Source organism: Podarcis vaucheri (assembly GCF_965113315.1).
Source record: "Podarcis vaucheri genome assembly, chromosome: 7".
In the NCBI taxonomy this organism is placed as follows: Eukaryota; Metazoa; Chordata; class Lepidosauria; order Squamata; family Lacertidae; genus Podarcis; species Podarcis vaucheri.
The window spans coordinates 67,824,333-67,841,605 of record NC_138765.1 but is presented as its reverse complement, the minus strand read 5'-3'; the positions used below and the strand labels follow the sequence as shown (position 1 = coordinate 67,841,605).

The 17,273-nt window shown below is 45.9% G+C and overlaps 1 protein-coding gene across 3 annotated transcripts in view; it reads left to right on the top strand.

Annotated features, from left to right (window-relative positions):
* Positions 1-1,462: 1,462 nt before the first annotated feature.
* Positions 1,463-17,273, top strand: part of ACOT7 (acyl-CoA thioesterase 7) — a 73,275-nt gene continuing 57,464 nt past the window's right edge. The window contains exon 1 of one of the 3 annotated variants that reach the window (XM_082230406.1): positions 1,463-1,722. In XM_082230406.1, coding sequence (XP_082086532.1) covers positions 1,640-1,722 — 83 coding nt within the window. In that variant the 5' untranslated portion in view covers positions 1,463-1,639. Of the gene's footprint in view, positions 1,723-14,196; positions 14,298-17,273 lie in introns of those variants that run through there. The other 2 variants (XM_082230407.1, XM_082230408.1) reach the window with 2 other exon arrangements.

The following is a 17,273-nucleotide window of genomic DNA, read 5'->3' as shown; positions in this document are numbered from 1 at the left end:
GGCTGCCCAAATTGAGGGTGGGTCACTCTGCTTTGTGGTGGTTCCATTTCTACATAGATGGTTGCTTTCAGAGACTGGTGTTTGGGGAGTGCTGTTTAGCCTGATCGAGCCTTCAATGTGGGGCTCCGCAGTGTGCAATATGATCCCCATGTTGTTTAACACCTACATGAAACCGCTGAGTATGTTGTCAGCAAAATGCTGATGACACGCAGCTCTACTTCTTTACATTTACAGAGTTGACAGTGGAAATACTGGACTGATGTCTTGTCTAGCTAATGGACTTGAAGAGAGCCAATAAACTGAAGCTCAATTCAGACAAGACGGAGGCACTGTTAGTGGGCCATTCGCTAGACCTGATGGATGGGAGGTTGCCTGCTCTTGATGGGGTTACACTCCCTCTGAAGGAGTGGGTATGTAGGTTGGAGGTATTTCTGGAGTCATCACTTTCTTTTGAGGCCCAGGTGGCCTCAGTGGCACAAAGTGACTTCCATCAGTTTCAGCTGGTGGCCCAGCTAAGCCCCTATCTGAAGAGAGACAGCCTAACTTCTATTGCCTGTGTTCTGGTAACCTCTAGGTTATATTACTGCAATGCATGATACGTGGGGCTGCCTTTGAAGGTGGTTTGGGAATCGCAACTGGCACAGAATTCAGCTGCCAAGTTGTTCCCTAGGGCATGTCAATTTTAGCCCAGACGTAGCACTAGTCCTGGCCTGACTGCATTGGCTGCCAATGAGTTTCCAGGCCTAATTCAATGTGGTTTTGACCCCTAAACTCTTAGGACCTCACATCAATACCTCAAGGACCAGCTCTCCCCAACCCAGACCCTGCAATTGTCATCTGAAGTCTTCCTTTGGAGGTCCAAAGGGTGGCAATATTTGAACAGGGACTTTTTAGTGGTGGCTCCCTACTCCTGAAATGATCTCCCTCAGGAGGCTCATCTGGCACCACAGCTTTAGGTGCTACAGAGAAACATTTATTTTCTGCCATGCCTTTGGCTTTTAATTAATGACTTAAATAAATATAATATAAATAATTGAGAAACGTGAAAAATTCATAATCTTATAAATTATGGTTTTTAACTGCACACTCAATAAATCATATAGCACTTGAAAATACAATAAATAATAAAAACACAAAATAATTGTAATGGCGATGATATCACACCTTATATCATGCACAGGGCATTAGCCGCTTAATCACGCCAGAGTTTCTTTTAGGGGGGCACTCTACCCCTGCGCACCTCTATGGCGCCTCCGTCGCTTGGCAACGCTTCTGCTCGCGTGTTCCGTTCGGAGCCGGAAGAAGCGACCGTCGACTTCCCTAGAGACCGCGACCTCTCCCACTTCCCCCTCCTTTTGCTCTTTTGTTGCCGTCACGTGGGCAAGGGAGGTGGTCGCTCGGCGGTTTGAAATGAGGCGAGAGCCTGGCCAATGAGGAGGGAGTTGGGGGCGGGCGGGCGGCGGGCAGAGAAGAGGTGCCCGGAGCGGAGAGCCAATGGCGGCGTGGGAAGGCGTGTCCTACTTCGGGAGGCACCGCCCCTCCGTTGCCTTCCCTCGGTCCGCCTGTCAGTCATTGAGTCGGCCGGCCGGTTTTTCTTGCTGCGGTTCGCGTTGTCTCTCCCGCCATCCTTGCTTCCCTCATGCAGCTCGCCAGGGGCCCCGCCAGCGGGGAAGCCGCCGCCGCCTCGCCAATCTCCGGCCCGGCCGCCATCCAGATCAGCAGGTACTGCCGCCAAGAGCGACTGGGCTCGTCCTGTCAGGAAAACGCCGCCTCCCCCCCCGGGGGGGGGGCTTTTCTGTGGAAGGTGTAGAGAGAATAAAAGGGCGGGTGGGGGAGAGGGCGCCTCTGGGCATGTGCAGGGGGCCTGGGGAAAGGAGGACTCAATACCACCATTAGATCCCCACCATTTCTGCCAGATGACACACCACAGATACCTTCTAGTGAGATGCGATATTGGACTGTACCCATCTAAGCCTTACTCAGAGTAGACACATGGAAGTTTATGAGCCTAAATTGGGGGAGGGAGAGGGCCTCTGGGCATGTGCAGAAGACCACTTCCCTCATCAGGGGGTGCTCAGTACATCTGTTTCTAAACTTCACCTCCCCACCCTTTTTAGCCAATTGACACCACAAATACGGCTTAGTGATATGCTATATTGGGTCGTACCCAGCTAAGCGTTACTCAGAGTAGAACCATGGATGTTTATGGGCCTCAATTGGCCCTGTCCCCATTAATTTCAGTGAGCACACCCCGAGTTGGACTTATTTTGGATTTGCCCCATTAAAATGATGTAATACCCTAAAATACCAAAGGAGCTGAACTAGAGCATCACCTCTGCTTGAGAGAGAAGAAATCAGCAGGACCAAAATCAACAGGAACAACCGACCCACAAGTTGCTTAAGGCCAAGAGCAGGTTCGGGGTTGTGTTTGATGCTAATCCTACTTGGAGCAGACTCATTGAGGTTAATGGACATGACTTAGAGTCATTAATTTCAATGGATCTATGCTAAGTGGAACTTTGTTGGCTGCAACCCTCAGTATCACTTCAGCCAGTGAGGCCTTGCAGAACAGATATGTTGGCGACCAGCTTGAAGAGCATTAAAGGGGATTTCGACAGATTCATGGAGGAGAAGGCTATCCATGATGACTAGGCATGATTGTTGGGTTTTACCTCCACTGTCTGAAGCAATGTGACTGAATAGCAGCTGCTGGGAATCACAAACTGGGAGAGTATTGCTGTGCAGTCAAATCCTGTTTGTGAGCTTCCTGCTGGGGCAATTGAGTGGCCACTCTGCAAATAGAACATAAAAAGAGCCTGCTGGATCAGGCCAGAGGTGGCCACCTAGTCCACTGTCCTGTTCTCACAGTGGCCAACCAGATGCATGTGGGAAACTCACTAGCAGGACCCAAGCACAAAAGCACTCTCCCCTCCTGTGGTTTCTAGCAACTGGTATTCAGAAACATTGCTGCCTAGATAATCGGCTGATCTGATCCAGTAGGCTCTTCTTAGGTTCTTGTGAGTCTATCAATGGCTACTACATTTGGTGGCTAGATTAAAACATCTGGGCTTGGAGGCAGTGTAGCTCTGAATGCCAACTGCTGGGAATTGTGTGGAGAGGCTCCTGCTAGACTCAAGCTTGTGGGCTTCTGGAGCATCTGGTTGGCCACTGTGAGATCAGAATACTGGACTCAGTGGGCTCTGTTTGGCCTAACCCACATGTCCAACTTATTCTTATGTTTTCATTTCCACCTGACATTACAGCACTACAAGGAAGTTTGGGGAGTGTCTCTGGGAAGGGCACTCCATGGCCCTGGTACTAGGCCAGTCAAATTTCTGCTGCTTTGAGAGTGAACCCACTTAGATTGCTGTTAATATATGTAGTGAGGGAAGTGGCACTTGTATGCTCAAAGGTTGTCTTGTCTTCAAGGTGTGGCTGTTCAGAGGGTACATCCTTATTCATCTACCCTCTCTTGCTATCTATCAGTGTTGGAAGAGGAAAGGGTTCATGGAGATCAAATTGGAAGTAAATGGGGCAGAAGACTGGTGGCGGGATATAGGGGTTAAGTTGTTGGCATGGTAAAGTCAGTTGTCCCTATGAATACTGACAATCCCAGATTACTTTTGTGAACATCCAGAAATAGAAAAATATTTTGCCACTATGGACATTTAGCATTAGTATGCAATGAATGCTAACGCTTTGCGTGGGACTTCTAAGATGCTAGTATATGCCACATTTCAGAATTCACTCTAAAGTGCCATTATAAATCAGTTCAAAAAAGTTATTATTATGTAAATTATGTAAACACCTGAGCCTGATAGGGATTGGCAGGAGAAGAACAGAGAGGTAGTGTGGTGTAGTAGTTAGGGTATTGGACTACTAGGACCTGGGACACCAGGGTTCAGCTCCCCACTGAGCCATGATGAAGCTCACTGAGTAACCTTGGGCCAGTCATTGCCTCTCAGCATAGCCAGTTGCTGGAAACCATAGGAGGAGAGAATGCCCTTGTGCTTGGATCCTGCTTGCGGGTTTCCTACATGGGTCTGGTTGGCCACTGTGAGGAAAAGATGCTGGACTAGATGGACCACTGGCCTGATCTATCAGGCCTTTTGTAAACTCTAGAGAGCCCATGTCTCAGTGCAAGGAGTCTGGCTTGATGTAATGCAGCTTTTGTTCTCCAAATGTGCTGGATGGGAGTTAAGCTAAGACCAAGGTATTGTTTGTGGGGTCTAGGGGAAAGATCTGTTGCCCAATTTATTTCTGGGATTCTTCACCCACTAACAGATCAGATGTTTAGGAGCTGCTGTTAGATCCAGCCCTCAGTGGTTGATGCTCAGGTACTTTGTACGGCTTGCAGCCCCTTCTTGTTTATTTCACCTGGTGTGTCAACTGCAGGGAAGGAACTTGTCCATAGTCATCCACATCTTGATAACCTGCAGATCACATTACCGTAATACACTACCTCTGAAGGCTATCTGGAAACTTCAGTTGGTTTATAATGCAACAGCACGGCTGTTGCCTAGTGCTGGTACTGAGGCTCACATCTCCTTCAAAAATTGCGCAGTGGATGCTCAAACCGTTTATAGGTCAATTCAAAAGTGTTGGTTGTACCCTAAAATTTTTTAAATTAAAGAGACTCCAGGAAGTGGAGGCTTGGTGGACCACCTGTCCAATTACTGGCTCACCATCAGGTGTAGTGGAGGCCATAAGGATGTGTGTGTGGGGGTCATTTATGGAGGTTCCTCTCTACAACTCCCTCTCCTTATTTGGTTGCCAGGGCCTTTGCTGTTGGTTTTCAGCTTACTGGGAAAGATTTTGCTCTTCTTATTTGCTTTTAATGGTTGTGGGTTTTAACGCTGTTTCTGTATTCCCCGTTTTATTTGTGTTAGCTTGTGGTTCAGTACCTTTGCTGGAGAATCTTTCAGTGAGTGGGGAGGGTTATTGTAAACAGTCTAATCAAACAGGTAATTTAATTATTATTTTGTCTCCCCCGCAATCCCCCTGAGCCTCACTTCTCTAGTCACATTCACACCATACATTTAAAGCACTATGATGCCACTTTAAATAGTTATGGTCCTCCCCCCCCCCCCAAAAAAAAAATGTTATGGGAGCTGTATCTGATTAAGGATGATGAAAGTTGTTAGGAGCCCCTATTCTCCTCAAAGACCTATGGTTCTCAATGTGATTTCACAATCACTTCCTCTTCTCATGGAACTCATGGAACTATATCTCTCAGAGGGGAATAGGGTCCTCCTAACAACTCTCAACATCTTAAAAAAATACAGGTCTCTATGACTTATTAAAGTGGTATCATAGTGCATGGTGTGAATGTAGCCTGGGTATTGCTGCTTGAACAGTGCTCATTGTCACTTAGATTGTAAATATTTTACTCAGTATTTTATGACCTGGAGGCATAAATTGTGTTTGCTCTGGGTGGGGACTAACCTATTTCTTCATGGTTGGGTTAAAGAAACACACACGTTCCTAAGTGTTAATCTACAAATTGATGCTGTGCAGGTTTGTGATGTACTGTAGTTTAGTATCTCTCTACTACCATCCTGAGCTCTCCTGAAAATGGAGAAAGTCAGGCCTGCTGAATTTTGGTCAGCTTTTATTGAGCTGCTGTGCCATTAGCAAGATGTGGCGGCTGCAAAGTTACATTTCTCCTACTGGATTCAAACTATTGTCTTTGTGTATCCTCTCAATGCAATATTTGTGCTCTGATCAATGGAACCTACACCGGGAAATCACTTAAAGGGCTCCAGTTTTCACCTTCCCTTGGTGTCATATTAGCAGTAGGCATAGGAGAATAATTACGCTAACCAGGCTCTGCCACTCATGAGGTTTTCTAATCTCCTTACTCTCTGGGGTGGGGTTTACACCAAAGGCACTTAAGAGATCTAGGAGAGAAGTTTGCTGCTCTCTGTATATCTGCTCTTCTCAGTTGTGCTGACTTGCTGGGTTTTCACTCAGCTTTGTGCATTTGCAGACTAAGTTTAAAATAAGTGCATTGGGAATTGCATTCATAAACATCTCCCTTGGGCTGTTGGCGTTTTAATTTATATCCTCTGGAAGCTTCTTTTTTATTATTTCTTTATTTTTACTATGGCTTTTTTGTTTTAAACGTACCATTTCCTGACCAAGCCCAGTCCTCTCTACCTCTGGCATCCCTTTGCAAATCACTATATTTGCAGTTAAATTCAGCTATTGGTTTGATGGTAAAATCTGCTTTGACACTGTGGTATTCCAATAAACAGAAACAGAGTGGACAGCTGGGTTTGAACAATCTGGCTTTAAATCCTGACTTTCTCAAGGGCAACGCAGTTGCATAGCCTTGTCAAAGCCACCAGCCCAGTTCATAGCCTGACCACTGCAGTACATGTGTTGGTTACCTTGAGGCTGAAATACTGCAATGCATTCTTTGTGGGGCTGCCCTTGGTCCTAGTTCAGAAGCTCCAACTGGTAGAGAATGTGGTGGCCAGATTGCTGATGGGGGCATCTGGCTGAGAACATGGGACACCATTGTTGAAGCATCAGGCCTGCCTGCCCATCTACTACAGAGCCAGGTTCAAGGTTCTTGTATTAATTGACAAAGCCCTGAACATCCTAGGTCCAGGGTACCTCAGGGAGTGCCTAAACCCTTATATCATTTGCAGGATCATTCTTGGTTGTTCCCTGAGTTGGCAAGGCTCATTTGACAAAAACAAGTAATGTTGGTGTCATTGGCCCAGTCTTGTGGCACAGTCTGCCCATAGAGATTCAGCAGGCGCCTTCAGTTTTAATCTATAAATGTCTTCTGAAAAAATGAGAAAGTGTGAATGCAACGAAGACATATAGAACAGGTATGCATATCAGAGAGAGCCGAGATTAGCTGCAGATCCTTGATGACTATAGAAAATCCACATTTGCTCCTATGTTATGTGTAGACACTCAGTTATCCATCAGTAAAATGCAAATGATTGTGCCTTTAAAAAATCCAGGTGTCGATGGTGTTTTGACTTTTTGTCTTATCTCTGCACTGGATTAGCCTAAATGTTTGTTGCTCAGGGTGCTTCCCAACAATTGTTGTTGTTTAGTCGTTTAGTTGTGTCTTACTCTTCGTGACCCCATGGACCAGAGCACGCCAAGCACTCCTGTCTTCCACTGCCTCCCGCTCATGTTGGTAGCTTCGAGAACACTGTCCAACCATCTCATCTTCTGTAGTCCCCTTCTTCTTGTGCTCTCAATCTTTCCCAACATCAGGTCTTTTCCAGGGAGTCTTCTCTTCTCATGAGGTGGCCAAAGTATTGGAGCCTCAGCTTCAGGATCTGTCCTTCCAGTGAGCACTCAGGGCTGATTTCCTTCAGAATGGATAGGTTTGATCTTCTTGCAGTCCATGGGACTCTCAATAGTCTCCTCCAACAATACGTACAGTAATGCAATTTAACGTTTGCTAACAATAGAAGTTTAGATTCAGCTTAACACAGGACACAGAGTGAAAACATCTTAAAGCTGACACAGATTAAATGCCTAGGGCGGGGACAATATATTTATTCTGATAAAGAGCCAGTGTGGTGTAGTGGTTAGTATGTTGGACTAGGACCTGGGAGACCAGGGTTGAAATCCCCACTTGCCCACGAAGCTCGCTGGGTGACCTTGGCCAGTCACTGCCTCTCAGCCTAACCTACCTCATAGGGTTGCTGTGGGTATTAAATTAGGAGGGGGAGAACCATGTAAGCCACTGATGAGTTGATCTAATTCTTTTTTTTTGACTGTTCAAAAGCAGAGATTGGGTGAGTGCAGAAATAGTGTTACTTGGCATCTTTCAGTAGGACGAAAAATTGTTGGCTTGGGTTTCTTTTTTGTAATGCAGGGTCTGACCAAGTTGGTTGCTCCGAATATGTATGTGGAGAAACTGCCTTCTTAAAGGTTCAGGTGTGAAATAAGTAGCCAAAACGAAAACAAACAGGTTGCCTCTTCTAATCCTGCAAGCTGTTGTAATTTGTTCTGGAGTCTGCAGAGAAGGTCACCCTGGACCAAGTGCCTATTGTAGTGTTGTCTGGCAGAAGGTGAGCAGGCTCTGCCCTCTACAGGACATTTTTGGGAAATGTTCAAGAGCTGGAGGCAGGCTGCTGCTTTTTTAAAGGAAGCTGCCTTATGCAGCATGACCATGTCTTTCGTGGGGGTTATGTTTTGGAAATGGTACCTATATACAAGATATGTCCCTGCACAGCCATCCTTGCCTTCCAAGCAAAACTGACGCTTACCAGGCTCTGGGATGCTCTCATGAGATCTCACGGGACTGTTCAAGTTCCTGCAAGATTTTGTGAGCTCTGTAAGCGAGTCTGAGAGCTTATCAGCTCTTTCTGCACCAGGAAAGCCCTGCTCTACAGGTTTTAAGTTCTCTACCTTGTCTGCAGTTAAATTGTGGAATTTCAGCTGCGCAAGTCTGCAGTTTTGCAAGTTAATTGCACGCAAGAAGTAATCGTCAAACCTTTGGCCTGCTTAGTTCACTGTTACCTACATTGACTGGCAGTGGCTCTCTAGGGTTTCATGTAAAGAAGATGCTCTGCCACTAAACTGCTACAACTGCTTCCCATTTATTTGTTTGCCACAGGGTGCTTGGATTTGTTTTTCTGAGCCACTTTTCCATAAAATGTTTCTACTTCTAGGCAAGTGAGGATTAGTTAATTGTCAAGCTATGCTGTCTGTTTGTTTGTTTCACATTTTTATTTTGGATATGGCCTTTTCAAACAGAAAAAGTACTGGTTGTGGTGGAACTCATTCAAGTGAATGAGCTCTCAGTCTTCCTCTGCTTTTGCATCTTTACTGTCTTGCTGAATGCTAGGAGCAGATTTCTATATGGTTGGGTGTCAGGGTTATGGAAAGCACAATGCTTGTCTTATATTGACAGCTGTTTATGTAGTTTCATGGATTCTTCTCTTCCACTTCTCCTTGCTTCCCCCCCACCCCATTTCCCAATGCTGGCTTGAAACTCTTTAAAATAGCATTTTAAAGGCAGGATTTCTTCCTCATCTCAGATTCTGGATCCTTTCAGGTTTGGGGATGGGTGGATTGGCAAAACCCTTCCTTCTCTGGAACCTCCCGGACAGAGTGGCTTTGGGGGAGGCTCTCTTATTGGGACGGGGGGAAATAGGAAGATTTCTATATTGCAGGCCAAGGTGGCTCCTGGCAGTCCAATCCTGCACACATCAATCTGGAAATCTGCTGTCCATTTAGTTCAGTGCCGCTTGCGCCTTTATCAGTGTGCCTAGGATTGTGGTCTGAGAGAGAATGTTTACAGTGCTTCTTTTGTGGCTTTCCCTCCCTGGACTTTCATTTAACAGTTTTGTGAGCTTGCTTAACTTGAATATTTCCTTCTCAGATACCTCCCTCCTGCACCTCCCATATTTCATGACCTAATGCTGATGGTGAACCCAACGTGTCCTAGGTGATGACTCATGCATGTGGGTATTTGAAGCCACATAATGAACCCAATAACAACTAATTAATGGTACCAAGCGTCCTTCATTAGATAGATACTTCATTCCTCTGATTTTGTTTGTTCATGGCTCAGCAGTTCTCCCTTTTTCTACATTTTTCACTCCACCTCCCCGACTGTAACTTATCACTGGCCAGCCTACACGTTCCCTTAATTCCACCTTCCATATTTTTTGACCCCTTTCTCCATTGTCCCACATCCTGTAAAGCTCCTTATAGGAATAGGCACTATACTCATTACCTGCTATCTAGCAGCATTCCGCTTTTCTCTTCAGCCTACGTTTTAGTATGTCTTCTTTGGCTCACAGAAGGAGTTGAACTTTACGTCACCATTTTAGAATGCAAGAGCCCTGTAGCGGAATCAGGCGAAAGACCCATCTAGCCCAGCATCCTGTTCTCACAGAGTCCAAACAGATGCCCCATTGAGAAGCTCTCTTCCCACATGAGATTCCCAGTGGCTAGTGTTCAGAGGCATATTGCTTCTGACAGTGGAGAGAGGACATAGCAGTGTTAGAAACTCAGATATATAATCTAATCATCAAATAGCACATTAAACCTAGGTTACAGTCACAACAATGGAATGTCTAGGCACCATTCCCCCCCAGTTGTTGTTGTTTAGTCGTGTCCAACTCTTTGTTACCCCATGGACCAGAGCATGCCAGGCACTCCTGTCTTCCACTGCTCCCGCAGTTTGGTCAAACTCATGCTGGTAGCTTCGACAACACTGTCCAACCATCTCGTCCTCTGTCGTCCCCTTCTCCTTGCACCCTCCATCTTTCCCAACATCGGGGTCTTTTCCAGGGAGTCTTCTCTTCTCATGAGGTGGCCAAAATATTTGAGCCTCAGCTTCAGGATCTGTCCTTCCAGTGAGCACTCAGGGCTGATTTCCTTCAGAATGGATAGGTTTGATCTTCTTGCAGTCCATGGGACTCTCAAGAGTCTCCTCCAGCACCATAATTCAAAAGCATCAATTCTTCAGCGATCAGCCTTCTTTACGGCCCAGCTCTCACTTCCATACATCACTACTGGGAAAATAATAATAATAATAATAATAATAATAATAATAATAATAATAATAATAATAGAATAATGATGATGATGATAATTTCTATACTGCTTTCTAGCACATTAAAACATCAAATAAAACAATCCAGAATAAAACTAATTCAAGCTTCCAGGAAAATATTTCAGATGTTTCTATAAGTGACATTTTGCTTTTCCCAGTCACCAACCTGGCATCCAGAGATCTCCATGTTCTCACAATTGACCTGTGTTATTCGGGGGGGGGGGACACACGCCAGGCACATGGCTGATTTCTGACACTGGAACTTTGCCATAGTGGCTAGTAGCCATTGATAGCCTTATCCTCCATGAAGCAAATTCTGTTGTGTGGTGTGTGAAGATGCACTTTCTTTTGTCTATCCTGAAACTTCCAACAGTCAGCTTCGTTGAAAGGCCCTGAGTTTTAGTATTGTGAAGGAGGGAGACAAACGTTTCTCTATTCCCTTTTCCCACAAGTTGTGTAATTTTATGCACTTCCACCATGTTCTCCTCTTTCTTGGTTTTTATCCAAATTGGGAAGCTCCAAGTGCTGTGATCCATCCTTGTGATCATTCTGGTTGCCCTTTTTCAAACCTTTCCCAGCTCTGCAGCATCCTTTTTGAGGCGAGGAGATTCTGCCTCCCATTTTTGTATTGTAAGTTACCTGAAAGCCTGCTTTAGCAACTGAAGCAATAGGCTAAGTCATCTGATAATAGTATTTTAATTGGTAGTTGGCTTCCAATTAAAGAGAGGTACATGATTCTTCCACTTGCTAAACAGTTTGCTGTTGAAGATTTATTTCTCCAGAGCTTCTGGTTAGATGTTAAAGCAGTTCCCTGAACCAGGGAGACCAGCCATATGAATTGTCAACCATCTCCTGTTTCCTAGGGGGATGTCAAGCCTCTTTGATGGTTGTTTTTAGAGTCTGTTGTTGTCTGGATTCAGAGGAATTCTTTTTGTGTGTGTATGTTCTTCTGTCAATAGCACAAGATCAGTTTGTTCTCTAAATTCATGGCTTGTGGCACTGACAACGTTTGTGTAGGAAATTTCCAGACACTATATAAAGAGCAATATAGTTATGTATGTGAAGGGAGCAGAGACATCACCTGGGCACCACTTTCTGTACCTGAGCGGTTACAAGTTTTAGAGCAGCCATGCTGAAGATGTGGCGGGAGGTGGGAGCAAAGCTCTTCCAGCTGAATGCGAATCTCGGGAGGTAAGTGATCAGGTGTGAGTATCCTGCAATTTAAGCTGCCCTGGTCTGGGAACAAGGCTGGGTGCTGTCTTGGGTAGTGGGTTGGCCTTGGGCTAGCCAGTTAGAACTTGCATCTTAGATGCACATTCATCAGGTGGCCTTTAGGGAAATATTCACATCTTTTTTGGAATTGGGTATCTAGCCTGGGAGACCAAGGAAGTGAATGGCACTACCTGCCCACAGCTTTGTGGGTTGGTGGGTTATAGATCTTGTAGTGTTAGATTTACATATGTAAAATGGAAGAGCCCACCCCACCATGGGGGAGTCCCATATGCAAGTCAAAGGTAGAGATTCCCCTTCCCTCAAAGCCTGAGACTGGGGGAGTACTCTAGCCTCAAGCTGCCTCAAAGAAAAGGGAACTGTAGTTTTTAAAAAGGGTTTTGGGAACTGCGGCTCTGTGATGGGTAAACTATAGTTCCCAGGATTATTTGTGGGAAAGATGTCCAAAAAAAGATTCTGTCAGTTGATTGGTCAAATGTTTTTGAATAATAACACAGCTATATTTGAATCATTACAATTATTAGAACAGGAGATACAAAATTTAATCAGTACTTAAGCTAAGTCGACTTCATTGTTTTACAACTTTTGAAAAAGTAGACCTATTGAAATTAATGGAGATGACTAACTTAGATCTATTGATTTCTGTGGACCTATTCCATGTAAAGCTTAGTTGGATACAGTTTGACAGGATACATTTTTTAATTAAAAAATATTGAACAACGTTACACACACACAGAGAAACAACCATAATAACAAAATAATGTAAGATGTAAGTTCAGCTCAAGGAGCTCCTGATAATAAAGTCAAAAAATCAGGAGTGAATGAAATGGACACAAATAAAATTATAAATGTGGTATAAAACACAACTTATACTGTACAATGATGAGAAAAAACGTATTGCCTGTTTATAGATATGGTCAAATAAAATTGTATTCTGAAGGGATTTGCCTGTGTGACTGCATTGTCATATATAAATTTAATAAAATAAACAAATATTGATTAAAAATAACCCACAAGCAGAGGTGAAATCAGAAGAATCAGTGTCTTTCCTAGCCACAGGAAGATTACATCTCAATATCTCTGAAATAGCAATGAACATAACTTTCTTGAACCAGCTATCTAGGGTGCAGCATGAAGCTTCTTCCCGGCCCTGAGTGATGACTAATCAAGCTGCTACCAGAAGATATACAGTTTACTGTTTACATATAGGATCGGCATTACCTTTATCAAAAATAGGAAAAATACATACATGTGAGCCAAACATTCTAGGGTAAAATACTACTGATGGAAGACTCCCCACCCCCACCCCCAATTCTGGCAGAGACAGTCTTAAAGGGTGGGTAGACCAGATCTTCATCCATTGAGATACCTCAAATTGTTCCTTAAGATCTGGCTCCCATACCAACTTTACGTAGGGTGAAAATTGTAATAGTAAAAGTAGAGTGTGATGCCATTCCCCTCTGGATGGCCTGCATAAGGAGGAGCTCAAAAGGTGTGTTGTTTTATGAATTGTCCAGTCTGTTGAACCCTTAACCTGTTCAAGCCAGTTTCCCAATTGCAAGAGGCATTCTTATGGCCCTAGAGAGCAAGTTCTCCAATCAGAAGGGAAGAACTGCACCACTTCTTGATGACCCTCTTTCCGGCCTCCTCCCTTGCTCCCCCTCTTTTTTCAATTGATGGCTGATGGCGTGCCAGTTTGGATCATGACGGGAGGAAAACTCTCTGTCCTTCATTTCTCAGTCTTCCCAGTGGGAGAGCAATCAGCCCCCCTCAAACATCTCCTCCTTTTCTTCTTTTTGCTGTACCTGTTCCTAATCATAGAATCTCAGAATTTTAGAGCTGGTGCAGCAATGGTTTTTATTTTTAAGAATATTTTTAGCCTCCCCTTCCTCGCCAAGCAACCTGAAGAATGTAGATCCTTAAGAATTTAAGGTGAGGGGAGTTCAAGCTTTTACTTACTTGTGGGTGGGAATTTCTCTTTGTCCTCTTGCTAAAAGTATGTGAACAATTTGTCCCTGCAGAGGACCAAAGTAGAACTTCTGCTAGCTTGATGAAGGCAAAGGTCTGCTTATCTTCCTGCAGCATTTTTCTATGGGTTCATCTCTCAGCACTGTTGCAGTATTTTAGAAAACCCACCTCTACAGCAGCCTTTCCCAAGCTGGTGCCCTCCAGATGTTTTAGGCTACAAACACTTTTGTGGGTGGGGCTGATAGGAGTTGTACTCTGAAACATCTGGAGGGGGATACCAAGTTGAGTTAAGGCTGCTGTACGTGAACACTGTCAGTCATGTACCTGGGCTTCTTCCTTTCCCTTTTGTATGAGACCGCAGGGTGTCTAGGATGACTCATTCTGCAACTATGCTGGGGACCAAGGCAGGAAATCCTCTGAGGGGGGGAGGCGGGTGGGTGGGTGTGCCAAGCCTAGTGCAGATAATGCCATGAAAATACCAGTTCAGAGTGCTTTCTAACAGAGATGAGGACTCTCTCTGTCTCCTCCTTGGGATGCAAAGTCGGCTTATCTGGTATGACAACCTTCATACTTTTTTTTGTAGGTGCTGTGTGGTTGAAATCTGTGGATTGACCCTCCTTTGTGATCAGTTGCTCCTCTAGGTCCCAGTCAGGCACAGTGCCAGACAGTAGATATAGGAGAAAGCAGAACAGTTAGTTGGCTTGCAAGAGTGGCTGGGACTTCAAAAGGAGGAATATGAATCACCGATTATGCCATAATTGAAAAGGATTTGACTTAAAGCCTGTATATACAAGAAGACAGGTAGTTGGGAAGGGTGAATTGGGGGCTCTAATTACAATTAGGCTGCAATTACAGCAGGTGGAATGGGGGAGGGAGAATGGCTTTGGGAGCAAAGACTTTTGCAAGGGTTTTCCTCTCCCATGGTTGGGGCTGAGGGAGGAGGAAGAGCTACAGAATAGAAGGTGACTGGCCGGACAACAGAGGTGGGGAAATATTTCATATTCCTAGGAGTTGTTGACACCTTTTCAAGCTCCTTGGCAACCTGTTGCCTGGATTTTTTCCTGGTTCAGAGACTTCTTCCTGGGAAGAAAATGGCGTGCTTCATCTTGGCTCATTCTGAACATCACTTTAGTGATCTTCCAGACCGTGTGGCTGATTTGCTTGTACATTTCCAGTTTGGCCTGGCCGTTCTTTACCACGATGTCTGAATCAGATGAATTATGTTTAGCATGAGCAATTAATTTGCTTCCAAACTATGGCTTGGTAACTGACTTCACACCAAGGTTTTGTGGCAAAAATGGTTTACATTTCAATCAGGAGATTAAATTTTACAGTTTGCAGCAGCTCCCAACCTTGGCCATTGAGAATTGTCAGGGGATGATTAGCTGCTTGTGCTTAAAATTGTGCCCCTTCAGAGTTTGTGCGGCCCCACAAACCTCTGTGTGTGACAGAGCTCCTCAGACATGTCTGCTCTAGTCACTAGTAGAGTCTGACAGTGGCTGCCTGCGGAAGCGCTTCCAGCAAAGAAGTTCCTTAACGGAAACGCGTCTCCTGGACTCACGACGTGGCAGCTTCCGGCGAAGCATGGGTCTCCCTGCAGTTGCTTCTGACACCTCCCTGCTATTTTCGCTGGATGTGTCTCTCACCCCTTTCTCTCCCCTGCTGTTTCCTGCCTGGGCTGCTGCGTCTCTCTCAGCATTACTGAGATCCTCCTCCAGAGACCCCTCGCTCCCCCTCCTTGTCCCTGCTTTGGCTGCTGACTCTCTCCCAGTCTCTGGGAGCCCTACCAACTCCCTTTCCTCTGATGTCAGTTCCCTGACATCCACCTCCCCTCCAGGGCCCCCTTCTCCCCCGCCCCTACTCTCTCCTCTGGGCGGTGAGGAGCTGAAACCCCGAAAAGAATCCTCTTCATCTTCAGACGTCTCGAACATTTCCCTCCATCGGTCTTCGTTCCGACTCGCTGAATCCTCCTCCACCTCGGAATCATAGAACCCCTCCAACTCTTCTTCTTCGTCTGTGGTGGCGAAGTATTCCCTCCGGAACCTCGCCACTGGCTGGGGTTTACGAGGGAATCTCTGATGAAAAGTTTCAATCAAAACCTCGTCATCTACATCCTCTGCCCTGACCCAGGTGTTTTCCGACTCCGGCTCCCCTTCCCACATTACCAAATACTCTACTTGCTCTCCCTTCCACCTGGAATCGAGAATCTCCGCTACATGGTAGCTGTGTTCTTTTTCCTCCATAGCTGGTCCCCTATTGACCCTCCCCTCTCTGTCCCCTTTATACGGTGACAGCAACGACCTGTGGAACACTGGGTGCAACTTCATGTGGTTCGGTAACCGGAGTCTGAAAGCCACTGGGTTGACCTGTTGCGTGACTTCAAATGGGCCCAACCTTTTGGGTCTTAACTTCTTACAACCTCCTTTGAATGGTAACCCTTGGGTGGACAGCCACACCTGGTCCCCCACCCTAATGCTTTCCCCTTCCCTTCTGGTTTTGTCTGCCTGCCTCTTATATTCCTCCTTCGCCCTGTTTAAATTAAGTTGGAGCTGGCGATGGATCGCTTCCATTTCTTCAACGAACTGTTCTGCGGCTGGAACGCTCCAGTTCTCCCCTTCCCCCCCTGGGAAGGCTCGGGGATGACACCCGTGATTAGCCAAAAAGGGGCTCATCCCCGTGGACACGTTCTCTGCATTGTTGTAGGCAAATTCTGCCAACGCCAGCTTCTCCACCCAATCATTCTCTCTGTCATTCACATAACACCTCAAATATTGCTGGAGGACACCATTAGCTCTTTCCGCCTGCCCGTTGGTTTCTGGATGACGGGCAGTTGAGAAATTCACCTCTACATGCAATAAGCTCATGAGCTTCCTCCAGAACCTGGAAGTAAATTGTTTCCCTCGGTCAGAAACCACCCTCAAGGGGGCGCCATGCAGCCTAAACACATTTTCCACAAACAATTTAGCGGTTTCTTCCGCTGTGACCGCATGTGAGCAGGCTATAAAGTGGGCCATCTTGGTTAACAGGTCTACCACAACCATGATGGCTGTTTTCCCTTTGGACCTGGGCAGATCAGTCATGAAATCTATTGCCACTGCCTCCCATGGCCTTTCCGGCGTGGGTAGTGGTTCTAATAAACCTGCCGGTGCCCGCCTCTCCCCCTTGGCTCGTTGGCATTGGTCACACCCTCTCACATACTCCCGCACATCTTCCCTGACCTTGGGCCACCAGAATTCCCTGGTAACCAGCCACATGGTTTTGTGTTGCCCAAAATGCCCTGCTGTGGGGCTATCGTGCAGTTGCTTGAGTACCTTTTCCCTCAATTCCCCTTCAGGTATGTATAACGCTCCCTTGTAGTACAACGCCCCGTTTCTCTCCTCAAAACCCCCGGGTTTGTCTCCCTCCCTCCTGAGACCCCTGAGTTTGTCCTGGGCGTATTCATCCTGCACCGTTCCCTCTACCAGTTCCCTTTGCCCCACCAATGCCGCCCCACACACCCAGCGGTCCTCGGGAATGACATGGGTCTCTT